At 42.2% G+C, this 27,404-nt stretch overlaps 1 protein-coding gene across 2 annotated transcripts; it reads right to left on the bottom strand.

Moving 5' to 3' along the window:
* Nucleotides 1-403: 403 nt before the first annotated feature.
* On the bottom strand, nt 404-27,180 carry fbxl4 (F-box and leucine-rich repeat protein 4). Of its 2 annotated transcripts, XM_080427401.1 has the most exons (10): nt 27,075-27,180; nt 22,923-23,579; nt 16,122-16,443; nt 14,059-14,303; nt 13,044-13,257; nt 9,984-10,055; nt 8,535-8,659; nt 7,544-7,731; nt 6,730-6,907; nt 404-6,683 (listed from the first exon to the last, which is right to left on the bottom strand). In XM_080427401.1, the coding sequence occupies exons 2-9, from the start codon at nt 23,417-23,419 to the stop codon at nt 6,744-6,746; spliced, it is 1,827 nt and encodes a 608-aa protein (XP_080283527.1). In that variant the 5' UTR covers nt 23,420-23,579; nt 27,075-27,180; the 3' UTR covers nt 404-6,683; nt 6,730-6,743. The 2 variants fall into 2 exon arrangements, with proteins under 2 accessions (XP_080283527.1, XP_080283526.1); XM_080427400.1 differs by having other exon boundaries at nt 404-6,907.
* Nucleotides 27,181-27,404: the final 224 nt, after the last annotated feature.

Below are 27,404 nucleotides of genomic sequence, written 5' to 3'. Positions count from 1 at the left end.
TAGTCAACACCCTAATTTGTGGTTAACTTTGGGGCCGCCAAATGTTTGTGTGATAGAAAACTTTTTTTACATTAACTACTTGAACCCTACCTATTCTGGGGGGAACTTTCGCAGAGATTGTAGATCTGGTATTTTCTGTGAAGAGATTTGGTGTGGACGGTAAGTATTGAGGGGTTAAGACTGGTTAAATGCCTGAAAATACACATGAACATGAATCCAACATGTTAATAGAAAAGATGTGTAAACAAACAAAAAAATTACCCGAAACTACATGTTAAATACACCATACCAAACTATGCCATCACTAACAAGAACTATGACATACTGTCATACAATGTGCCGTTATAAATACAAAATAAAGATTTTAAAATGATGCCCTAATTGGGTGGGGAAAAGCACTTATTCCATTTTGCAGGGTTGTGGCGATGTCTTAGCTGTTCAAAACCACTCTGAACATTTTTGAGGATTAATAGCTTGAGAGGATTAATAGCTTCAAGAACCAACAGAGTCCAGAGTAAATCAGTGATCAACTTTCAGTTTATTTAAAATCTGGTGAAATTAAAGCACCCGTTTCTTTTTTTGTACCACAGGTATGACCTGTTTACTCACTGGTGGCTATCTTCTCAAGTGGGAGCTATCACATCATGTAACAAACATTTTAGCATGGGGTGCATTACTGGATATGCTATAAATGGCACAAAGACTGACCACACATCCAGAACAAGCTACTGTAGGGAAGCGAGCACGACATACATGACAAAACAGCAGGTATAAAACGTATGATAATCCCATTCAATCAATCTAGGGGATTCAATGAGGACAAGCGTTAGAAAGTGTTAAATAATCTAATGGGTCCTTTGACCAAGTAGTCACAAGAACAGAAATAAAACTTACACACGACCGAGTTTCTTGTGCTCATTGGGCAAAATGTCAACATAGGCATTTCAGAAATAATCTAAATATTTCCTTGAAACCCTCCCTGTACTCTAGGTGAACCAGATTCACGGAGCTGTGGTGAATAAAGCATTGGATAAATGTAATTGCTTGCAGCTCGAGCTTCTTGAATTGAACCAACTCAAAACATGTTTGCGTCATTTGAATAAGATGGTTTGTCCCAGAGCCATTAATTAGAGTTACGCCAACCCGGGGGCAGAAAACAGCACCGGTCACGTGGTTCAAGTAACTCAAAATAGTGACAAACGCTCATAGACTCCAGTGCATTCCATAAACTTCCGGTTTAGGGCTTTGTCACTATTTGCCAATAGAAGGTTATGTAGAAGACCTGGCCTGATGTCATAACTCTCTAATAAATGGCTCTGGTTTGTCCTACCCATAGAAATAGAGCATTTCCGTTAATAGCACATTCCCATTCTTCCATGTTGAACACGGAAAGAATAATGAATCCGTGGGGGCTTCAATGGAGTTAGTTTGAGGCGATGGATTGAGCATTATCTATAGCAGTGGTTCTCAAAGTGGGGTCCAGGGACCCTCAGGGTTCCTTGAGGGGGTTCCAGATGGACCCGTACAGGTCTGTAACTCTGAGTGTACAAATGGAACCAAAATGGATTCATTTTTTACACTTTCAGAGTTATGGGGGGGACCTTGAAATTAAAACGTTTGATAACCACTGATCTCAAAGCCATACAGCAATATATAGCCTCACCGGGTCCCCTGAAAACATAGGCGGACATGAAGCTTATGACCAATTTATGCAATTCAGTTGAACATGAAAATTAAGTCAGTGAAATGGTTTTAACAATTCTTACGGCAGACATAGTTGCCATATAATGAAAGTATAAGTGAAATGGTACTGAACATTTCTACCAGACAGTGTAAATATTATTTTGCATATTAATCAACATGGCTGATAGGCATAGCATATAACCTATAACCAAAGTCGCAGTACTAAAGACCAGGATTTAGTATATTACTTTGGTTGAGGGGCATGAAAGCAAAGAAAGCACCACACTAAAACACATGTACACCACACCACATTCAGTCAGGAGTATAAGGCACAAATATAATTCACATACTAACTAGCATGTGTGCTCCAAAGGAAACTTCAAGTTTTTTGTTGCAATAAGGAAATGCTTTCGAAGCACTTCTGCCACACTGCAGATGTGGCTTAATAAGATTACAAAAATCAAATCAATAAATAGTTGACAGCAATATGTATTTTCCACAATCATACACTCTTCTTTTTTTTTCTTTTTTTCTTTTTTTTTACAATATTCAACACCTAATATTTAAACTTCTATTGTTTTTCCTCAGTCATATCAGTGCCCAAAGTAATAACAGACTGATCTGATGGATTTTGCTCCAGTGGCAGTGAAACTCAGACCCGAGCAGTGGTGGACTAAGTACTCAACCGCAGTACTTGAGTCAAAGTATAGATTCTCCTGGTCAAGTGTTACTCTCCACTACGAAGTATTCAAAAGCACAGGCTTTTAAAAACACTTGAGTATTCAAAAGTACAAATTATGCATTGCTGTATTGAAATTGACACATTTTCCCCAAGACATTCAAAGATTTTCCCCAAAGTTTCAAATAATATCAATAATAGTGAAAATAGCACACCTAAAAGCTCACAACGCATCGCATCGGCTATTTTCACTATATTTGAAAATTGCCTTAAGATGTTAATCCATAATAGATTGTTGTCCCTTCCTAGAAATGTAGTGGAGTCAAAAGTACAATATTTGTCTCATTATAATATGGTACCATTTTTTCCCCTACTTGGTCTGTGTCTCAGAGGAGGGTTGTGGACAGTTCAGAAACCCACCTACCAGTGACATCACCGATGAGGAATTGAAGCTAACAGAAACTGCAGGCTTTCTCTTCCTGGAAAGTTTGCATGCTATAATAGAAGCCATTGTTCTCGCATTAAGAAAAGATGACCAAACCTGCCTACCGATGAGGTCACTGGTAGACGGGTTTCTGAACTGCCCCCCAAAAAATTGTGTCATATTTTTATGAGTATTAGTAAGGACCAATTATATGAAGATAAAATGAGTGATGTGGTCCTTTAAGTACAGTACTCAAGTAAATGTACTTCGTTTACTGTCCACCACTGGACCCGACCGGATAAAATGTTGCTCTTGGTGACAAAGGCTGTTTTGCTGGTTTCTGGAAAAATCAAAATTAAACATATAAAACTTAAAGCAAGGTGAGATACGTAACCCCTGAGTATCATAACATAAACACAGAGGTCTGACATTTACATATTGTGTGGCAAGTTAACACACTCATCTCAACTTAATTCACAGTATTCCATTCCATCACCACACAATCCTTTTGGTAGGCAAGCAAAAAGGTGTTTGTAGTCAGTCACACAACAGCAGGCGTATTTCACCAACAGCCTCTACTCAGGATCACCGTTTATATGGCAATATGGAGAATACTATGAATACTGTGGAAATGGTGGTTGACTTTATATACGTACTAATATATATCTGCTGTCGGGCAGAAACCAGCTGTCCAACAAAACAAAACAAAAAACATGTTTTTAGAACAACACAATACTGCCTCACCAAAGTTGGTATGGTGACTTTATACATTGTCAGATACTTGAATGTGTCCTTATATTATCATCACTTTACCCAAATAGCTCAAGTGGAGTTAGGAGGTTTTTGACCATGATGTGGAGTTTTTTTCCGTCAGACTTCGTCATTCTCAATGATGGAAAAAACTACTATCTCCAAAGTTGGAGTTAGGTGGTTTGACCGACAGTTTGAGGATCCAATGGAGTTGGTTTAGTCCTGGTTTAGTCAGAAGCGCTTTTTAATACTTTTCATCGGTTCAATATTTGTAAAACACACACATACAGACGTAAAGGGTGTTCAATAGCACTGATTTATAAAAAAGAATTGAAAAACGTTGAACATTTTTGATGGTTTCTGCCCATCAGCGACGATATGAAAAGTACAATATCCTTCCCTCTCTAAACTAAAAAGGCAAAATATGTTATAAAGAAGCTTATGACTTGCTTGATTTGCCCACATAAAATCGACATCCACCATTCCAATTACCATCAAATAAGTTAGTAGGTCGGGGTTTCGGGTTGTAAAGATAACCTTTTTTTTTGTCAATATGATCAAATGGCCTGTTTGATTTCAGGAGGAGTTTAAACTAATTCAAAACCATTAGCGAGGCCCCGGTCCGATTCACAGCCGGCCGGACCATTTGCTGAATGTCATCCCCCTACTTTCCGCGTTTCCCATCTCTCTCTGCTGTCAATGTCAAAGGCTTTAAAAAATGGCTATAAAAATAAAATAAAAACGCTGTCTGGCTTCCACATGAGATTGACGTGTGGCAGTCAGCAGAGCTCACTGGGGACTAGACTCCTGAGGACAAGGTCCTGTGTGTCCAGATGGAGAATGGACAGTGTGTGGAAATCAAAGTAGACCCCAAAACCAACAGTCTACCTCCACTGAGAAACCCCAAGGAAGAATGATGCACTTGTAAATTAACTCTTTGCCTGCCACTGAGATTTCTCGTCACATTCTGCTAAGGCGCAGCCTGCCATTGACGAGTGTGACGAGATTGTGTTTTCAGTGGTTTTCCACTAGATGGCGCTGTTTGCTCGCCTATGGATCACTGTTCTTCAAGGAGAGAAGCAGCGGGTCACATCATCGCAAAAAAACACCCCATTCTCTCCCTTGTAATTCAATCTGGAAGAATGGCTTTTCTAAGGGTTTCTGTGGCTTTTTGGGGAAAACTGGCAACAACTATGCAACGGCTGGTCGCGGCGGCTCGCTTTTACCCCCTGATTCCAACGAGACTCGGGTACGTTTTTTAAAGCGATCGGGAGATCGATCATACAGGAGATAAATATTCTATGATTTTTCAAAGGTGAGTGAAAACACTCGAAAATCGCTGGCAGTGGTGTGGCAAAATTATGTTTTATTTCTGGCAGTCAAAGAGTTAACGTGTGGTCTGTCCATTGAGATAATTTGGAGGCCATATTCTCTGCATTCTCTTTATTTAGATAGCCTTTAGAGGGTCTTTTTGCTTGTATTGGGGGTTCTCCTGATGGTGAATGTAGCCACTTCTCAAATGTATCAGTAGTGAAAAAGGATCATTCAGGCCAAATCCATCAGACAAAAGCCAACTTCCAGGCAAGGTGCCTAGTGGCTCAGCCAGGGAAATTTCATCTTCGCCCAGCTGATGGCTGCTCAGATGGTCATGATAAGCACTCGGTTTTTGATTTTACTGGGCAGCTACCCGGTGTGAATCAATCTGTGTATACTGTAAGTGAGTGCGAAGCAGGGCGTTACTGAGAAAGAGCATTTGTGCTCAGAGGTATTAAAAATAAAATAAAATAAAAGTCCCTCTGCCATAAGAAAAAGGCTGGTGATCACTGCTGAGAAGGCACCAGCTACCCCCTTTGCCCAGTAATTATCGTATCAGCCATCAAAATGAATCTGCTCAACGCTTTCACCGAAGGTCTCTTTTCACTGCCTTAAGGAGTGTGCGCCTCCCATGAACCTTTTGTCGGATGGTTGGATGTTAACGTAAACGTGTTCCTTTGTCTTCCAGCTCGTGTTCCAAGTCCAAGACAATATTTCCGAACGAGTTGCTCGTCAATAATAATAAAAAAAGAAGTGATGACTCAAATTCAGGTGAAATCTAGCAGCATAGCAGCTATGACCCAAATGAAAAGTCTGTCACATTCAACAGTCCTCCCAGGACAACACAAGTCTGTGGTGGATTTGAGCTGTGTGGTGCTCAGTCGATTTCCTCAGAGCCACCTCATCAACTCCCTCCTCTACGTACAGTTCATAAGGGGGGGGGGTCTTTACTCACTTATGAGTAGAGCTCGACCGACGGCAGATTTTGGAGACCACCGATTACAGACGTTTTGACAGATATTTTGTAATAGAAAAAGAACGAAATCTTGGAACCTAAGATCTGATTAAAGTTTTTTTTTTCTCTTATTAGCAAATAATAAAATAAAAACTTTTTTATAGATAGAAATATTTAAATCAAGCATATACTATAGTAAACTTCAATAACTAAAAAGAACATTTAAATATGCTGAAAATGTTTTTTTCTTTTTTTAATTAAAACAAAAGGTTACTGGTAAAATATTAAAGCTCTACTGTATATTCTGATAGTAATCATTGCTATAGTGCGTTTTTCGAGACACGTCGGCTGCGTAATTGCTATTATCGATGTCGTAAAAAAAAAAAAAGATCAAATGATGGCCAAAGCAATACATCAGTCGAGCTCTAATCAAAAGAGGCAGGTCTGCAGAGCCTCCAACCTTCCAACTGTCTCGGTACCTTGGGGGGCAGTGTTTTGCTAGCCAGCACCTCTCTTACGAGTGTTTGGGAGTTCGTGCGTGCGGTAGAGAGTGGAGCGTAGGGTGGAGTTGAGGGTGCAGATGAAAAGTCCTCACACACATCGTGAGCGTCAGCGAATATTTCACACCAAACTATACATTTGGTGATGCCTCATTCATACAGGTTGATGCTCTTATTCGAGGTGAAAAATTGGCCTTGTTTAAAAAACGTAAATAAAATAAAATTAACATCAGAACGTCGTGTTCTGTGCGGATGTATTCACGACAAAAACACCAGTGTTAAAACGTATATGCGAATGAATCGCACTAAATGAACGCTCCCAGTGTGCAAGGACCTGAAGGTGGTGTCACTGGGTGAAAGCTCTTCTTGATGAGGGACCTGACGGTGATGGTGTCACTGGGTGAAGCTCTTGTTGATGAGGGACCTGAAGGTGGTGTGTCACTGGGTGAAGCTCTTCTTGATGTTGACCTTGGGGAAGAGGCCTGAGAGCTCCTGGACCACACGCGTGTCTATCTGGGAGCAGAAGGACACGTCCAGCAGCAGCAGCCGTGGACACGACTGGAGGAGCTTCTTCAGCGAGCCGGCGCTCACCATACGCGTACCTGTTAAGTCACAGAGGGGTACAATGATATGGAATACAAAAAAAAAACATCATTTTGTTCAATACTCTATCTAACCCAGCGGTTTTTAAGATCTAAGGCCCCGATTCTACAAATGTCTTCTAAATGTTTTTCTGAAAAACGTATGTTATTTCAAGGATACCCAAAAGTATATGTATTTGGCCACGGACCCCCATCTCAAAATATTGTTTCAGGGACCACCAGAAGCAAATTTGAGTTAAAAATGTTCGCTTAATTTCTTTTTATATATTCAAAGATTTGCACACATTTTCACGATTAAAAAAAAATAGCAGATGTACAAGCTCGCAGCGGCACAAAGTCACGTGCTGTGAGCTTGTATATCTGCTATTTTTTAATAGCCAACGAAAAAATCTAAAATGACACAGACGCTTTCCCCGTTCCTGGCTCCTTGAGCAAGACACTGAACTCCTAACTGTACCCCAACAGGTGTGTGAGGTAATGCACATTGTAAAGCACTTTAGAAAAAGGGCATTACAGAAATGAGGACTATTTACCATTCAACACTTCAGTGCATGAACTGAATAGAGGTGTACTGTAACTAGGATATCCATATGATAATGTAGTATAATGTGTAAGAAAGGGAACCTTTCTTCCTACCCAGGATGTCAAGGTGCTGCAGTGAGGAGCAGTTGGCGGCCAGCTCCTCTACGTCCGAGTCGCAGACGGTGCGGTTGGCGGTGAGGAAGAGCTTGCGCAGGCGCGGCAGGTTGCGCGCCAGCTGCTGGAAGCATCCGGAGCTGCTCTGCAGCGTGGGACACCAGCCCAGGTCCAGCTCCTCCAGCAGCCTGGACATGGACGGCACAGAGAGAGAAAGGAGAGTCCACAAAAGTCAGTTCAGCCCTCTCATGAACAATAGTCGTCACAGATGAAAGATCAGGTGTTGTGGTTTGTAGCTGTGGGAAATAGATGTTTGTGTTACTTACTTGACTAATCTCTCAAGACAGCACCACTGCCTTAAACATGTCATGGTTAGTAGGAATAAACACAATGCACCCGGGAAGTGAACTAAGAAAGGGGAGGAGACAAACCGAGTTCCTGTTTCTACACAAAAAAGGAGGTGGTGCCCCCAGAGGCAAAAACAATAGTCTCCTTTTAGTTTTTACAGAATGGGTTCCCAGATCGGTGTTGACCGCTTAAGTTCAAAGGAATATTGAGTGTATATTATCTAGCCGATCTACAAGCTCACAATGTGAACAATGCTTGTAGATCTGCTATTTTTGAAAGATATTAATACATTTGAAAACTTGTGAAATGGGACAGTCTGCATAATGAGTACTTTCTACTTTTGGTACTTTAAGTACATTTTGATACCAATACTTTTGTATAGTATTTTTTTTAACAGTATTTTTACATTGCAGTATTGATACTTTTAACTTAAGTAAAACATGCGAGTACGTTTTTCCACCACTGGCCCTAAGGGCTGTAAATATATCACTCCCTTCACGCAGGGCAAATAAAGTCTGTGATATTTCAGGGTAGCTACGTTTTGCTTTATCTCTCTATCCTAGGCCTTGCGTTTCAAATAGATGGACCATACTGTGTAATAAATAGGAGAGCTGGTCCCTTGTGCTGACTTGGTGTTGCCTACCTGCAGCCAGAGGCCAGCTCCGCTAGGCCTCGCTCTGTGAGGTTTCTGCAGCGCCACAGGTCCAAGGAACGCAGTGAGCGACAGCGGGCACTCAGCATACTGGCCACGACGTCGAAGTCGTCAATCTGCAGGGGGTTCAGTCAGGATGTCATACAGGCTTAAACAATGAGGAATTGACAATAAGTCAAGACAGTCAAGTGTCAATATGGATGGATTGGGTGGGAGGGGTGAGTGGAGAGTGGCTGTCTGGCTGAGCAAATCAAGCAGATGAAACAGTGAATAACAAATAACTCTTGTGTGTTCGGTGTAGGGCTGTCACGAATACAAATCTAAGTTGACGATTAATTGTCACTCAAATAATTGCGATTAACGATTTTAATTGTGTGTTTGGCGTTGTTGAACATTGGAAGTTGGAACACATGAATGAAAATAATTTCTGTTTGCCTTTTATGCTTCGTAATCAAATAATTGCACAGGGCAGATATGACAAATAATTTGAATATATAAAAATGAATTATTGACATTTACTAATTTTATACATGTAAAAAGGCAGAAATAGCTGATCTACAAGATCTACAAGCTTACAACGCGTCACAAAGTGACGCGTTGTAAGCTTGTAAATCAGCTATTTCAGCTTTTTTTATATTTGAAAATGTCGGAGAATTCTTCAACATGGAAACGATTATGACGATTATACAAAAATAATTGCAATTAGACGATTATGTAATAATTGTGACAGGCCTAGTTAGGTGTAGCCAGACTAAAAGCATTTATTTTGTAACAAACTTTTGAATGTTCATATGCAAAAAAAAAAGCATAATGCTTAGCAAAACATCGTATATCAATGCAGCCCAGATTCTGTCCGATACTGTTCACTTCCTTCAAATTAGCAATATGAATCCAAACAGCCCAATGGTATCATAAGTATGCCAACTTTATTTTGGCATGGCCTATTTTCACGTATTTTTTATCGTTATCAGTGCAAGATGAAAGTGCAAATGAGTTATCGCCACACCATTATGTCTTTGGCATCCTTAGGACTAGTGTATCTGCAACAACAGGCTGTGCCGCATGGAAAGTTGTGCAGCTGGCCGACTGCAAATAAAATCTCCCTGGGTTGGTGAAAACAAAGCACATTTCATTTTGTCACACTAAACTGCACCAGTATCAAAAATAATTTATAAGGCTGGCCATGTCAGAACTATTTACCATAGATAACTGGCTTTTGTTATGGAGAGAATCTGTATAAAATGATGCTTATGAACCACAGTTTAATGAACGTTCTGAACCTCTGCATAGCTTTGGCCAGCCCTAGTCAGTGTGTGTGTGTGTGTGTGTGTGTGTGTGTGTGTGTGTGTGTGTGTGTGTGTGTGTGTGTGTGTGTGTGTGTGTGTGTGTGTGTGTGTGTGTGTGTGTGTGTGTGTGTCGTGTGTATGTGTGTCATCTCACCCTCACACAGCTCCCTAGGTTGAGGTGTCTCAGCTCTATACAGAAGGCCAGGATGCTCAGAACTGCCGTTTGCTGCAGAGACATCGAGACAGGTGCAGAGATTTAGACGAGTTTTAATCAACAGAGCAAACATTCTTTATACTACCGTATATTTAATTTGATTCAATTTCCATACATCTGGAGATGGAGTTTGTGTACACAGTAGAATCCTCAGTGTCAAGTTATGTGTCATCAAGTGTTACAAATGCGTACATGTATAAGCTCTTTGAGTTAAATTAACACACTTAGGATTTTACTGTGTAAGAATGAGGTTGGTGTGACTGTGACAGGATAACAGAAAAAGCTGAAAAACTAGAATCTTCATTAAAAACAATTGTGGTGTCCTGAAAAAAAAAAGAAAGAATAAAAGGAAGGAAAAAAAGTTCAACCTCGTCTCTCAATGTGAAGCCACTGTAACAGTGTATTGTTACTATCAGGCAGAAACCTCCCATCTCCATGTTTCAACTCTTTGTTTTTTTGTAAATTAATGCCCTACTTCGTCATACAACAATGTCGCGAAATGTAGTGAAAACAGCAGATCTACAAGCTCACAACGCGTCACTATGCCGACAAATTGTGAACTTGAAGATCTACTATTTTCACTATTTTACATTTTCACAAATTTAAATAATAGAAAAGGAATGGTTTTGGACATACAAGGTTTGCGCTCGCTCGACGGTGTCGATATGATAAAATAACAATAGCTCTGGTCTGGTCTCGTCATGTCCTTGAATATACCTCTTTAACTGATTTACCTTCTCCTGTCTGGAGCACAAATGCAAACCACTCAACATCATCAGTGTAATGCGATCCGGCACATCACAATGTTTTCGTACGCCTCTTCTTCACAAGAGTCAAGCACGGCGAGGGGCAGGGAGGGAGGGAGCTCTTCAGATACAGATACCACAATTCAGCATCAAACCGCCCGTACGTGTAACCCGGTGGCAGGAGAAAGTGTTAGACATGACACGCTCCTCTCTGAAAGCCTCTTATCCCATGAAGACCGGGAAAGCATCCGTGTAATGTTTTTGATTCTAGCCAAAAAAAAGCATTATTTTATACTTTCAAAAATAGCAGATATACAAGCTCATAGCGCTATGAGCTTGTAGATCTGCTATTCTTTTTTTTTAATAAAAATAATCTGTGAAAATCTATATATATAAAAAAAAAATTAAGCGAACATTTTTAACTCAAGTCTTTGCTTCTGGGGGTCCCTGGAACAAAATATTTTATGCTGGGGGTCTGTGGCCAAATATATAGAATTTTGGAGGTCCTTTATATGAAAATGAGAACCACAACCAATATAGCAAAATACGTTTTTCAGAAAACTGTTAGGATTCAGAAGACATTTTTAGAATGGCCTCAGGTCTAAATGGGTTATGCGTGTGTGTGCATGTGTGTGTGTGTGTGTGTGTGTGTGTGTGTGTGTGTGTGTGTGTGTGTGTGTGTGTGTGTGTGTGTGTGTGTGTGTGTGTGTGTGTGTGTGTGTGTGTGTGTGTGTGTGTTTTTTTTGCGGTCTCTTGCTGGCATCTTTATAAATGCCTTTCTCCTGCGAGAGAGCTATTTAATTAGAGCAGTGACAGGGTAATGACAGTTGAGGTGTTAGACAGACACAGCCTGCTCTGTTTCTCTGTTTCAGTAAACAACCTGAAGCCTAGCGCCCCGGCCTCACCGCAGAAAAACTACACCCCCCCCCCACCCCACCACCGCCCTCCGTCACACCACTAGCTGGGCCAGCTGCCACTGGAGAGCATCAAAATGTGACAAAAGAGCAAGAGAAAAAACGCTGAGGTGCATCAAATAAAGACGGGGCAGGTCTGAACGTGAAACAGCTATGCGTCTTGTAGGACCCACTGGCTGCCGGCGCTGACAAATGATGACAACAAAGAATTAGCCTCAACCCAACCCGCAACATGTACCTTCCAGGGTTCATATGAGTTATCATGGTGTACTTCTTAACCTTTTTACGTTAAGCATGCCAACTCCACGCGCACAACGTCTATAGGAGATGAATTATGATCCTATCAGCTTTCCATCAAAACTCTATTCCCCAAGACGTACTCTATTCCCAAATTTTTCTGTCTTTTTTCATGGACAGGGCTTTGATTTTACAGAACATGATTTCTTTCTAAGCTCAGGCAGGAAGCAATACTTTCCGCTGTTAAAGAAAGGGACGGTGTGACTGTTCCCCTTTAAGAGCAGCAAACGTGAGGATTTAGAAAGTAAACAACGGTAACTCTTTGTTTAGAAAAAAGCAGCATATACGTCAATTTCTACAAATCTTTGCCCCCAAATTCAAACGGTATATATATATATATATAAGTGTGTTACATTCACACACACGACAGTGGAGACAACCATGCAAGGTACCAGGGCAGGGGAAAATAGCAGACCTACAAGCTCACAAAGCGTTGCATCTGTGACGCGCTGTGAGCTTGTAGCAGTGTTGATTTCATCGACTAAAACTATGAAGAAAAATGTTCGTCGACTACCTTTTTTCACTGACGAAAACTAAATAAAAACTAAGCTATGATGACTAAAACTAAGATTAAATATATTGACAATTTCATCAACAAATAAAAACTAGACTAAAATGTTAGTGAGGGACTATAGTGGAGAAGAGATCTAGTAGAACTAAAAGAAAAGTTTGGTTGCGCTCTGAAAATAGCAGATCTACAACGCGGTGTGAGCTTGTAGATCGGCTATTTTCAGCCATTACGATGCTGTCAAGGCCTGCCAAAATACATTTTAGTCGACTAAATCAACTGTAGATTTTGTCGACTAAAACTAGACAAAAACTAAAACATTTCAGATGACTAAAATATGACAAAAACTTTATGGAATTTTATTCAAAAGACTATGACTAAAACTAAATCAAAATTTGCTGTCAAAATCAACATTGGCTTGTAGGTTGGCTATTTTCGATGAGTGACACCGGCGTGCGTATAATATAAAGTATAGTATAAATCCGGCTTTACCCTGCCCTCGAAAACACAGTGTTGACCATAATGCCTACTGTACCTCTATCTTGGTACGGTAGAGGACCAGCCTGCGGAGGCGCGTTAGTTTTGAGATGTGGGTGAAGGCCTGCGGGTGGAGACGGTCACAGGAGGACAGGTTGAGCTCCCGCAGCCCAGGGCAGGCTTGGGAGATGACCTCCAGACACGCCTCCGACAGGAAGTGACAACACGACAGCTCCAGACACACCAGGCTCAGGCCACATGCCTTCATGAAACTAGAGAGAGAGAGAGAGAGAGAGATGTGAAGGACTGTAAGACTCAATGACCTTACATGACAGCAGGGGAGCATAATCGTCGCTGTTAGGCAGAAACCTTTTTTGGGGGGGGAAATGAATGCTTTAAAGGGATACTTCACTCTCGGGACGGGGACACATTTAAAAAAAATATTAAAAATAAATGAAAAAAGTTATGGAAAATTCATGGCCCCCTCACGCATTAGAGTGTCCTACTAATGCGTGAGGGGGCCATGAATTTTCCATAACTTTTTTCATTTATTTTTAATATTTTTTTTAAATGTGTCCCCGTCGGGAGAGTGAAGTATCCCTTTAAGCCTTAGGGCTTTATTGTGTTCTTATCCTCTGTGATATTGTGTTTGTTATATGTTGATGTGCTCTTTCCTTTTTATAACCAAATACATTCATTCTTGCCCTACGTCACGCAAAACTAACAAAAACGGTCGCATGGCGACAATAATCATTATTAATTGTGAGCTTGTAGCTTTGCTATTTTTTAAAAACTTTTGAAAGTGAAAGTGTATGTGGTTAAGTGCGTCTGTGGATTCTTTTTTCCATTTCCTGGAAAGTAACGGGTTTTGGACATACAAGGTTTCCACCTGACAGGTACAAGGATATATAAAGTAGACTGTATGTACCGTAGAGGACATTAACCTAAACATTCATTTCAAAAACAACACCACCACAACGCAGTGTACAGTATCAAACTTTCTTTAGACCCCTCTTTCATTCCTTGGGGCAACGGGGGCGGGGCATCACTATGACAAAGGCCCTCTCTCTGACCTGCTGAAACCGGAAAAGGTGAGAGCCCCTCGGTTGCCGGTCCAGGACAGGTTGAGCCTCTGGAGGAGGGTGCAGCGGCCCTGCAGGTGTCCCAGGGAGGCGTCACTCAGCCGGGCCCAGTAGGGCTGCAGGCTGAGCTGCGTGTACTGCAACGGGTCACAGCAGTGCTGGTAGAGCAGCTTACAGCTCTGGGCCAGGCGACACAGGTCTGGAAGGGACAGGTGGCTCAGTATCAGCTGGATCAGCTGTGGAGTGGACAGGCCCGGGGGGAGGGAGGGGGGGGGGAGGAGAAGGGTTGAGACACAGGGGAGGAGAGGAAAGGACAGGAGAAGAGGACGACAGAAGGTGGAAAAGAGGGTGGAAGGGAGGAGAGGGGAGATAAAAGACAGAAGAGGAGACAAGGGAAAGACAAAACAAGGTGAGGAGAAAGGGAAAGGTTACCGTGAGTTGTGAGCGTGCTTTCAGGAAGGTCTAAATAACAACGGGGGAAGTGATTATCCGGAGCACTAAAGCATTGATCTTACAATCACCGTGGCTTGTGGAGTTAGCTTGTTTGTGCATTGTGTTGCACCTCTCTCGGAAGGAGAGGAGGTGACTTGTGTATGTACGTGTGTGTGTGTGTGTGTGTGTGTGTGTGTGTGTGTGTGTGTGTGTGTGCGTGCACCAACAGTGAATAAACAATGCACGGCACTCCAACCAGGTATCGGCTGACAGATAATAGCGATATTGTGTTTCTGAAACAAACACACATGCAGCGGTTGTGAAGAGTGCCGTTAATGGCAGTGGTTTGGACAGGAGATAAGAAAAACAATATCTGCACAAACCACTGGTGTTTTTTTAACCCATTCAAACCGGGAACGCATCTGTGTAACCACTTATACATTGGGCTATTCAGAAATACCAGATATCCAAGTTCATAGCGCGTCACCGAGTGCCACGCTATGAACTTGTATATCTGCTATTTTTCTTTTTTATATATTTTTTAAGCAAGCATTTTTAACTCAAATCTTTGCTTCTGGGGGGTTCTTGGAACTAAATATTTTGAGATGGGGGTCCGCGGCGAAATACATATTATTTTGGGGGTCCTTGACATGAAAGTTTGGAAACCACTGAAATAGCAACATCCGCTTTTTTTAAAAACGGTTAGTATTTAGAAGACATTTGTAGAATATATATTCAAAGATTTTCACAAAATGTTCACGATTTTTTTTCAAAACTAGCAGATCTACAAGCTCGTATGAGCTTGTATATCTGCTATTTTTGAATAGCCAAATAAATCTAAAATGACAGAGATGCGCTCCCGGATTGAATGGGTTAAAACTCGTCTCAGACGACACGGTACGTCTCCAAGGCATGAAAATTACTCTGTTCGCGAACACAAGCTCAAATATCAGAATGGGCTCGAGCCAGAATGTGTGTGTGGGTGCATGCGTGTGTGTGTGTGTGTGAGAGAGAGAGATAAACACCATCACTGTTAGATACTGGATAAAATGATCTAGACATCAGTGGTGGAAAAAGTACTCAAATGTTTTACTTAAGTAAAAGTATCAATACTGCAATATAGAGATACTCTGTTACAAGTAAAAGTCCGGAAATCAAAATGTACTTGAGTGAAAGCACAAAAGTATTGGCATCAAAATGTAGTGCCAAAAGTGAAAGTACTCATTATGCAGAATGTCCCATTTCAAGTTTTCAAATGTATAAAAATCTTTTGAAAATAGCGGATCTACAAGCTCACAATGCGTCGCATTGTGAGCTTGTAGATTGGCTATTTTCAAATGGCCGAAATGTATATAGGGCTGAAGTGGTTATAATGTATGTTTTGTAATAATTATCAAAATCTACAAAGTAACTAGTAACTAAAGTTTTCAAATAAATGTGGTGGAGTAAAAGTACAATATTTGGATCCGAGATCCGAGGAGTAGAAGTAAAAGTATTGGAAATACTCAAGCAAAGTACAAATAACTCAAAATTGTACTTAAGTATAGTACTTAAGTAAATGTACTTAGTTACTTTCCACCTTACTTGCTAGATATACATGTTACTATTCTGATAATAATCACCTCGTAGGGGAGTTTGTCAAAGTATCCGTTGCCTGTGGTCGCTCCCTGCCTGAAGGGGCCTGCCAGGTCGGACAGCTCGTCCTCGCTGTCGCCCTCGTCGTTCATGTCGATCAGGGGCATCTTGTACCGGGCCAGGATGGGCGGCTCTTTCACGCCACGCAGGATGACGGCGTCCAGCTCCGTGTAGTACTGGAGGATGGAGCTGTTGACCTCCAGGCGCAGCAGGTTGGTGGGGAAGCTGAGCTGCTTGATGCTGGGGGAGAACTGGCGTGCCTGAGGGGTCAGGACCTTGGTCGGCTCCCCGGACCACAGCACCTCCCACCTGGACAGCGGGGTGAGAGAGAGAGAGAGAGGGGGGGGGTTATCAAGACGAGAGACAGTTGATGTTATCAGATCACAGCCGTTTGCCAGCAGTGTTGATATTTTAGTTGGACTGAGTTGAGAACCACTCGTTCCCCCTAATGGTGCAAAAGGGATTATGACTTTCTCAGGATGGTGTTAGAAAAGGTCTAGGTGTATGTTTGCACTCAGCACACATCAGACCACAATTCCACAGTATTGAGACAGATTACAACAAGAAGACGGGACAGCTGAGTCTGTGGACTTGACACAGGCAGACCATCAGTTCAGAAATCATACAATACCAGCAATCATACTGTAACAATCGGCCTTTACCTTGAAAGGATAATTCTTAACTAAAGGAAAATCAACGGGATCGACAGGTTTTTAACTGAAATTAATTTAATAAGTAAGCCACAAAATAAACAATTGACAAATTAAATGGTAAATAAATAATACACTTCGGCTTTTAAATAAGACTTCTGTCCCTAACTCTTTCCCTAGTAAACAAAATAAATAAACAAACAGATAAACAAAACAATACTTCTTTCACAAGCTCCTTCTGATCACAATCTCATTCAAATATAAACAATATTACAAACTACTCGGACGTAAGGGTGAACGTCACCGCAGACCGACGCTCCAAACAATAACAAGCGTTCACGCGTTACTGTCCAAACGGCCTCTTTTCCCCACGCTCTCGAGTAAGTCTAGTAGTATCAGTCCTTATATCCAAATGAAACGATAACGATCTTCCGCACGTCGCGGTCCGAAGATAACTTAAAGTTCGGGGTACCCCATTATTTGTAATCCACGGGAACAGAAATATGGACTTATCTCACCCGCGGCTCCGTCATAATCCTCTCGGTAGCCGGCGGTCCATTCATAAATCCAGCGCGATTGTAACCCCACGGCAGCAACGACTCGTTCCTCTTCCGTTGGGCTCGCTGTTTCTTGCGTCTTGGCTGCAGCCTACTGTTTAGTTAAAACTGTACAACTTAAACTAGTAACACTGGCGCTCAGGAGATCTCCTCTCGATTCCACCCGTTCCCACCGGTACCCAGGTTTGTTTGTTCCCCCTCCCCCCAGTACCACACCTCCTATTTGTAACGTCGGGTGGCACAAATCATTCAATCACCCACTGATCAGACCCATTACCTTCCATGTGAATAGGAAATGCTTATATTGCTTACAGTGTCCAACATGTTACATATCACTCGTATATAATAACATGCATAAGTAGGTCAGATGTTACATATCACACGTATATAATAACACCAATAGATCAAGCAGATAAATATAATAAATATAATGTGCATTTGTCACAGTCCCCCCCCCCCCCCCAGCTGGAAGCTATTTCTGCAAGTCCTCCCAACGGAGGGTTTGAGGTTGACCACATTAACATGTATCCACTTTTTAACACTTTCCATTTCACTCCGTAATTTTTAGGGCCTATCTGACTCGTTCTCTAGCTGGACCTGACCTTTTCGGGGGCACTAGCTTTGACGAGTCTGCTTTTGATGCTTTTGAGAGTGAATGTTTTCTTGCCCAGACCAAATCGCCTGGCTGGAACTGCGCGTGTTCCGCCAGGCACCATCGTATTTGGCTTCCCTGGTGTGAGAGACACCCACCCTTCGTTTAATTTCTTTGACCCTGGCCCACTTGTTGTAATTGTCAATGGTGACCAGTAGCATGATGTTTCCTTTCTTACCCCTCGGGAACGGCCCTGTAGGGTCGATCCCCAGGACCTCTCCTGACTGGTCAACCTGAGTGGACTGTAGTAGGGCGGACGGCTTATGATTCTCTGTCTTGCATCGCTTACAGACGTGGCACCTCTTCACGTACTCCCACACGTCTCTGCGGACTGTCGGCCACCAGGCCACCTCAAGGATTCGAAGCAGTGTCTTTAGCCGACCTGGATGACCACTCGTGGGGCGGTCATGAAAATGCTTCAAGAACCAGTGGACCCGGCTGTCGGGCACCACCAGCTGATATTTCAATCCAAGGTCTGTGGACGGCTGTCTTCGATAAAGGACTCCTTGGATTTCCTGATAGCCTATGCCGTCTGTCCACTGGTCGGACTGGTCTGGGTTCTCCCGTAGATCTCGGACCTTGGGATCTGCACTTTGGGCCCTGGCTAGGCTCGCAAGGGTTAACCCCGACGGCAACTTCTGGAACAGGCCCTCCATCTCAGGTGGGACGTTTTGGGTGTGGGGTCCCAGAGTGACACCATCACCGCCCCTCGATGGTAACACCGGCACAGCCGTGCACAGCTGCGCCGACGACAGGTTGGGCGGTGGCTGTGAGGCAAAAGGATAGTACTTGCAGTCCTCTGGCCCCCACACTCCATAGGTCTTATCGCCAAGGTTGAGGACTGTCTTGGTCTTGAGACAGAAATCCAGGCCCAACATCACTGGGAAGGTGAGGTCATGGTCGTCTAGGACGTAAGTTTCCACAGACCACATTTGACCATGCCAATCATAGATCAGCAACACCTTCCCGACAGCTTGGCGCTGCTTCCCATCTGCCAAGACGAACTTCTGGTCCTCGCTCTCCTTCAGACGCTCTCCCGCTCGGGAGATCCGCTGCCAGTCACTTCTCCTCATTAGTGTGAGCGAGCACCCTGTGTCCACCACGGCGTCGAACTTCACGTCTCTCGTCGTGATGGGCACGAACAATAAGGATTCCAATTCCCCATTGTCACTATGCCCCAGTTGGGCGTCCACGGGTGCATCGTCAGCTCCTTTGTCACTGCCTTCTTGGCTGCCCACGTTCCCGCAGGTGCCGGAGGGAAGGCCAGGGGAGGCATTGGTGGGCGGCTCCTGAGATGCACTGGCAGGTTGACTGTGGGGAGCACTGGTGGGAAGACCATGAGGAGTATGTGTTCCATAGCCACTTATTTCGGCCTTAGGTGGAGCATGGGACCTTATGTGTGATGTACTGGCTCTTTTTATCTTCGCCACCTCACCGTTCCACTTCTCATCTCTCCTCATAAAACATTCAACCACTTCTTTCTGGAATTGTTCAACTGAGCCTTTGATGAGAGTCTCCATCTCCAGCATTTTGTGATCTATGTACTCCCTTAGGATTTCTTCCCTATTAACAGCGCTCTCCATTGACTTTTCAAACTCACCCCGCACACGTTGCACTTCATTTTCCCAGGCTTGCATTTTGCCCCTAATTAAGGACAAATCCTGCTGTAGGTACTGTAGGCCTACTGGGCTATCAGAGCCCTCACTTTCCTCCTCTTCGTCCCCCTCATCCTCACTTTCCTGATCTGAGACATACAGTGAGCTAAGGAGTGAGGTTATTTTACATTCCTGAGAGTCAGCTGCTGCCTCTACTACATGTTCAGTATTTTCCCCATTTTGTTCCATTGTGCTTTTCCCTTTCTTTTTTCCCGTTTTTACCCGGATGTTTTTTTTACAGTGTATTATTTCACCTTTTTTACAACAATGAATAAATTGTGGCTTTCAGTATTTATCTTTACGCCTGCGATCCCCGTACGGGCCACCACATGTAACAATCGGCCTTTACCTTGAAAGGATAATTCTTAACTAAAGGAAAATCAACGGGATCGACAGGTTTTTAACTGAAATTAATTTAATAAGTAAGCCACAAAATAAACAATTGACAAATTAAATGGTAAATAAATAATACACTTCGGCTTTTAAATAAGACTTCTGTCCCTAACTCTTTCCCTAGTAAACAAAATAAATAAACAAACAGATAAACAAAACAATACTTCTTTCACAAGCTCCTTCTGATCACAATCTCATTCAAATATAAACAATATTACAAACTACTCGGACGTAAGGGTGAACGTCACCGCAGACCGACGCTCCAAACAATAACAAGCGTTCACGCGTTACTGTCCAAACGGCCTCTTTTCCCCACGCTCTCGAGTAAGTCTAGTAGTATCAGTCCTTATATCCAAATGAAACGATAACGATCTTCCGCACGTCGCGGTCCGAAGATAACTTAAAGTTCGGGGTACCCCATTATTTGTAATCCACGGGAACAGAAATATGGACTTATCTCACCCGCGGCTCCGTCATAATCCTCTCGGTAGCCGGCGGTCCATTCATAAATCCAGCGCGATTGTAACCCCACGGCAGCAACGACTCGTTCCTCTTCCGTTGGGCTCGCTGTTTCTTGCGTCTTGGCTGCAGCCTACTGTTTAGTTAAAACTGTACAACTTAAACTAGTAACACTGGCGCTCAGGAGATCTCCTCTCGATTCCACCCGTTCCCACCGGTACCCAGGTTTGTTTGTTCCCCCTCCCCCCAGTACCACACCTCCTATTTGTAACGTCGGGTGGCACAAATCATTCAATCACCCACTGATCAGACCCATTACCTTCCATGTGAATAGGAAATGCTTATATTGCTTACAGTGTCCAACATGTTACATATCACTCGTATATAATAACATGCATAAGTAGGTCAGATGTTACATATCACACGTATATAATAACACCAATAGATCAAGCAGATAAATATAATAAATATAATGTGCATTTGTCACAATACAACAACAACAAACAATCAAGGAGAAAGAGGAGAAAGGCTCAGCCTGCCAAGGACGACTATGACAACTTTTTTTAGTTTTTTGGTGTGTGTGTGGGTGTGGGGGGGGGCTGTGAAATCACCTGATCACATAAAAAAGAAACTAGGCATCTTTCATGTTAAAGGATTTATAAAAGTAAAATGTTCTCGCTTTCTGTTGTTTTTCAGCTTGTTTTTCAAAAAACAAGCCACATTCAAACGGCCATAGCTCTGGAATGGAGCATCACGACCGGACACATTTTTCCCCTCTACTACGACACCCCCCTGCTTGTAATGAGCCGATCTCCGTGAGGACGGAGGTCACGGAGAATATTCCATGATTTTTCAAAGGTACAGTAAAATCGTTGGCAAGGGGGACGATAGACGATGTTTTAACTCTGGCAGTCAATAAGTCAAGAAACTGAAAACAAGCAAATACAGCAAAATCTAAGTATGTACATGCAAATCCTATAAAACCATGAGCGTAAAAAAAAAAACAATAATAATTAAGAGGTCATTTCAAAAACAGAACAGAATTCCCAGATAAGTTCCTCTGGTAAGGTGTTCACAAGACTAGGGACCGGAACAGCAAAGGCCACACCATGTTATAGCAAAACCTCTGCTCACAGCAGTTTCATTACTGCCTTGCAGCATTATTGAACTCAAACTTTTTTCCCTCGCAGGAAGATTTAAGAAGTCTAGGGAGTGGGGGGAGTTGTCTTGCTGATTTAAGCAGCATAATTTAGAGCAGGGATTCCCAAACTTTTAATCTTAAGAGCCAGAAGAAGATACATTGCAAAAAAGGGAAAGACCAAGGCACTCTTGTGGAAAAATGTAAAAGCCTTTCCTGTATTGGCTAATGCATACATAGGCAAGAATAAGAAATAGTGCACCTACACGTCGCGGCACACAACCTTCACTCTTTGCCAAAAAGATGTGCTCAGCTCCTTTTTCAGCCAAAAGTCTCCCCGGGACCCAAACTTTTCTTTAATTAAAAACCCTATATCACAAATAGTTAAAATAGGCAATCTACAAGCTCACAACTCGTCACATGATCGGCTATTTTAAATTTTTCTTTAAAACTTATTTTTTTTAAGGGATCGTTCACCCCCAAAATGACAGTTTTGGGTGAACTACTCCTTTTTGAATATATTATATATCGTCGCTGTCGGGCAGAAACCAGCAATCTCCATTTTTCAACTTTTGTATCTATTTTTAATAAATCAGTGCTATTTACGTCTGTGTGTGGGTTTTAAAAACCAATGAAAAGTATTAAAAAAGCACTTCTATGAACGAGCTAAAACCTTTTGAACAAAAAAGCTTTCATGTACTATCGTTTATTAACATTGAACAGCACTTGTGCCTTCCTTCTATTCTATTTTATTTTATTATTATATAAGATTATGTTTGGCAGCATATGTGATGTCTATTGTTTGTTTTATGTGTTTTGTTCTTGAAAACGTAATAAAATTTAAGTGGAAAAAAAATGGAAAAAAAGCACTTCTGACTAAACCTCCTAACTCCATTGGATCCTCAAAGCACCTAACTCCAACTTTGGAGATAGTTGTTTTTGATTAGAATGACGAAGTCAGACGGAAAAAGAATCTCCACATTAATGGTCAAAAACCTCCTAACTCCACTTGAGCTGTATTTGGGTAAAGTGATGATAATATAAGGACACATTCAAGTATCTGAAAATGTATAAAGTCACCGTACCAACTTTGATGAGGCAGTATTGTGTTGTTTTTTAATTTCCTGAAAAGTTAATATTTTGGACATAGCTGGTTTATGCCTGACAGCAGAGATATACAATAAAACATTTGTTTTAGTTTTTGTAGAAATAAAAGTGTCTGTGAAACCAAAAATGGGTCCCAACCCATTATTTGGGAATGAAGAGAGAATGTTCTGCCTTTACCTGACGTCAGTGGGCGGGTTCTGGGAGAAGGGGTTGAGCGAGCAGGCCAGGATCTGGACAATGGCGCCGGGGTAGTAGGTCTCCAGCACCTCCACCGCCGTCGGATAGACGGGCTCCTCGAAGGCCAGTTCGATGTAGTCCTGGCTGTGGAAGCTCTTGGGCGTCCGGCGGAAGGGCGGCGGGGCGCTGGCGCACTGCTCCCACCACGTGCCGTAGGCCCTGAACACGGCCGTCTGCGTGAAGTCCCCCGAGCTGGGGTAGACGTTGGGCACGCCGGCCAGGTTCCACATGGTGTAGGACATGCTGTTCTCGCTGCCATAGTGCGAGCTGAAGTCCAGGACCTCCTTGGCGTACTGCGTCACCTCCACGCTGACCGGCAGGGCCGCCCGCTGACCGGACTCCACGGCCCGCCGACTGTTCAGAGCCTCGCCGCGCGTCCCGCTCCTGGAGCGGCGCCGCAGACAGATATAGTAAAACATGCTCAGGAGGGTTAGCATAGGGAAACTGTGGGGATGGGGAGGGGGGGGCGGGAGGGAAAGGATGGAGGGGGGGGTGGGGGTGGGGGAGGAAGCGAGCAGCCGACCCGCAACTTGATCACACTGGCTCAACGGTCGGGTTCTACAAAGCGCAGGCTAGAGGCTCAGCTGCATGCATGACCTGTAGGTTAGAGAGAGACAAACATAGCCAGGAGTGAGAACAGCAAGACAGCGGGTCTGAGTCACTTCAGGGTCTGACTCCTGCTTGGTAACTCAAAACTAAAACTACAGCTATCCTTGAATTATCTACCAGGAAGCTTTCCAAAACAGAGATCTAATTTAACCCATTAAGACCTGAGGCCGATTCTACAAATGCCTTCTAAATCCTAACAGTTTTCTGAAAAACCTATGTTGCTTATATATCGTTGCTGTCGGGCAGTGTTCTTTTTTGTAAATGAACTTGATCATACACCGGCGTTACACAAAAGCATCAATAGTATCAGATCCACAAGCGACGTGTTTTGAGCTTGTAGATCTGCTACTTTTGCTACTTCTGAATTAGAATCCTGAAAAGTAACGGTCTTGGAGGTTTCTACCCGACAGAGACGATATATAGCTAAAATCTAAAATGACACAGATGCTTTCCCGGTTTCAATCATCACCTATAGGCACAAATAAATGACAATGGCCATATGTTAGGCTAGCTCTATTACTAACCATGGTAACTTGTAAATAAAGCATGCCTATCATTAACTAATGCCATTATATTAAGCAGGTCCAGTCACAATGAACATTCCTTTAACCACAATGAGCAGCTGTGTTTCATACTTTCACAGTCATCGTTGCTTAATAGTCTTAGACAATAATATATGACATGTTTGAATAACGTTTTTGGTTTGTTTGGCTTTTTCCCCCCAATTGCATCACTTTGCTGCACTTGACATTGGAACAAAAAAGCTTTTGTACGAGGACAAAACATTTTCATAGGACAAAAGCTGCAGTCACCATGGCTACTACCCCTGTCACCACTCACCAATAGCTAATCTTGCTCTGGTTGGGAAAGCATGCATCACTATTGACAACCAATCCTGATGTTGATAATAACACACTGAAGAGGAGTACATAAACCAAACCTAGCCTTGGATACATTTTATCACTGTATTTTATCACTTTGGTATCTATGACAGTCTTGGTTTCTACCCCCCTAATAGTCACTGGGCATTGGCGCGGAAAGCCCGTACTTCTCCGTACATGTACACCAAAAAAACTATAAAGTGCTGACCCTGTAGCCACGGATGTTAACTCGACATTTGGAACCTGCTGTGTGCACTGTATTAGTCCGTATTTTTCAATAAATGTGTGTTTTAATCCTGTCTGTGTCGGATTCTGTCGGAAATTCCCTGTATTCCTCAATGGGTGGTAGTGGCGGGGCGCATCCGGTGAAAGCCAGAATTACACTTGATGTAAACAGGATATAAAGGAGGAAATAAATGGCGTTCAGGGCAGGCACAGACAGGATTAAAACCCTTCTTTATTGAAAGTTTATAGGGATTAATACAGTGCACAAAGATTCCGAGTGCCGAGTTAACATCCGTGGCTACCGGGTACTTTATATTTCGCATTTGTACGGAGTTCGGAGAAATACGCATTTTACTGGCGGATGTCCAGTGGCAACTGGGGGGTAAAGACCAAGACTATCATAGATATGCAAATGTCAGAATCGATAAAATACATCTATGATAGTCTTGATCCAAGGCTAAACCAAACCAGACATTCAACAAGTCAGCATCAGGTCAGAATCAAACGATTGTTAGATAAGTCAAATGACATGTCAGAATGTCAACACTTCACAATGACAATGAGCTTTTAGTGACAACAATGTTGCCTGATTTGACATTTTGTGTACAGACTATTAGTTGAGTGACTTATTACTGTACATAAAAGCAACAAACCAACTTAGATTATTTAACAACAACATTGGTAAAATCTCCAGTCAGGCTGACAGAGTAACTAAAGGTAAAGATCAGTACGTCGTACACACAGACAGAATTATTAGGACTCATACCAGAGATAATTATAGATAGATCATGAGGTTTCTACTGTACATTCTGAATATAGGCTGACTGCTGGTTCTATGCGTTTGTTCCTTTTAGACTTGGATCAAGAATATCATAGATGTATTTTATCGAGTCAGACCTTTGCTTTCGTAGAAAGCAAAAGTCAGACTTGATCAAATACATCTATGAGACAGTCTTGATCCATGGCTATATGTTCCTTTTATTATTTTTATGCTATGCTGATGAATTGAATACATAGGACCACAATGGAAACAAGTCCCCAGGACTTTTTTGTGTTATCCTTTTAGCTCAAATGTCTGACTGACTGTACCTCGTGGCTTGTGCTGTTTACATTTCTGTCTAAGTATTCAATCAATGCAATCAAATAGAAAGTTTTAACACTCGACATTACATAAATATTCTAAAAGGGGTCCAAGTTTCTTTCCGGGTTGCAATGTATTGTTGCAATGTTTGTGAATATATCAGTACAGTAGGCGACAGGAAATAAATGTGGACCCAAGCTGTTCCCTATACCCTATAAATTATGGTTATAACTCTATGATAACTGTATGATATTAAGCACATTTTTAACTATTCCTTTTATCAGCAAGCGTTGCATATAATCAATATAAGTCTAGCAGCAGATCTAGATTAACCACTCAGATAACAGTTAATATTAACTAATGATGATAAGCAATGCAGAAGCTATGGTGCTGCTGTACCAAATGTTTCCTGTCAAATACCATCCTCCTATCCTCCTATTGTTCTCGATGAATTGAACACAGGACCACAATGGAAACAAGCCCTTAGGGCTTTTTGTGTTATCCTTTTAGCACCATTGTATAAGCGGTACCACTGTACTATTTGCACACTGTTTAAGTATTCAATCAATTCTCTGTGGGCCCATAAAGCTATTTAACAGCTGGCTTGGTGCCCTATAGTCTCCTCTCCACACAGATCAATGGCATTAGCAGCAAACAAACATCAACATAAGCCTGCATGTAACAACCAGCAACACAGGGGGGGAGACATTCACCTACTGTCTGCTATGTGCAGCAACGTCTGTCTGCTATGTGCAGATAAGTGAGCCACTCTTGGAGCTTATCAGCTGAATAGTCCTGTCTGTACTGTACTGTCAGTTAGCTGATGTTATTACTGTCTGTACTGTACTGTCAGTTAGCTGATGTTATTACTGTCTGTACTGTACTGTCAGTTATACATTAATGTCTGTACTGAACTGTCAGTTAGAATACATTACTGTCTGTACTGTACTGTCAATACATTAATGTCTGTACTGTACTGTCAGTTAGAATACATTAATGTCTGTACTGTCAGTTATACATTAATGTCTGTACTGTACTGTCAGTTATACATTAATGTCTGTACTGTCAATTAGAATACATTACTGTCTGTACTGTACTGTCAGTTAGAATACATTACTGTCTGTACTGTCAGTTAGAATACATTACTGTCTGTACTGTACTGTCAAATAGCCGATGTTAGCTGGTTAAGCTACACAGAGCTGTCAAAATACCTCGCAATATGACTGGGTTTGGCTTTAGCTTTAGCTTTGCGACGTTTAACTGAAATCTCCACGAAATAAAGCACATTTAACTCACGGTAAACGCAGGTCATAAGCGTGATTATAATCAAACTGTCTCCTTTCCATTTCAGATGTTTCTACCATGAAAGACACATTCTATTTTACGTTCTGTTATGTTGTTCTTCACCAGATAACAACATCCGGTCAGTGTTCGTTATGAAAGCACGGCATCATGGGAGTTGTAGTTCCCATTCCTATAGGCATGTTTCTCATACAAAGCTCAGATAATATGGCCCTGCTGGTTTCTCTCAAGTCATTAAATGGATACATAGATATTTCAGTGCATTGGTAATAAATATTGCTTAATGTTTTAATCTTCATAAGAAATACAGTCAAGAAGTGGCTC

The sequence above is a fragment of the Gymnoscopelus braueri genome (assembly GCF_963280865.1).
Source record: "Gymnoscopelus braueri genome assembly, chromosome: 4".
NCBI lineage: Eukaryota > Metazoa > Chordata > Actinopteri > Myctophiformes > Myctophidae > Gymnoscopelus > Gymnoscopelus braueri.
The sequence above is the reverse complement of the archived record's forward strand: the minus strand, read 5'-3'. Positions and strand labels throughout refer to the sequence as shown.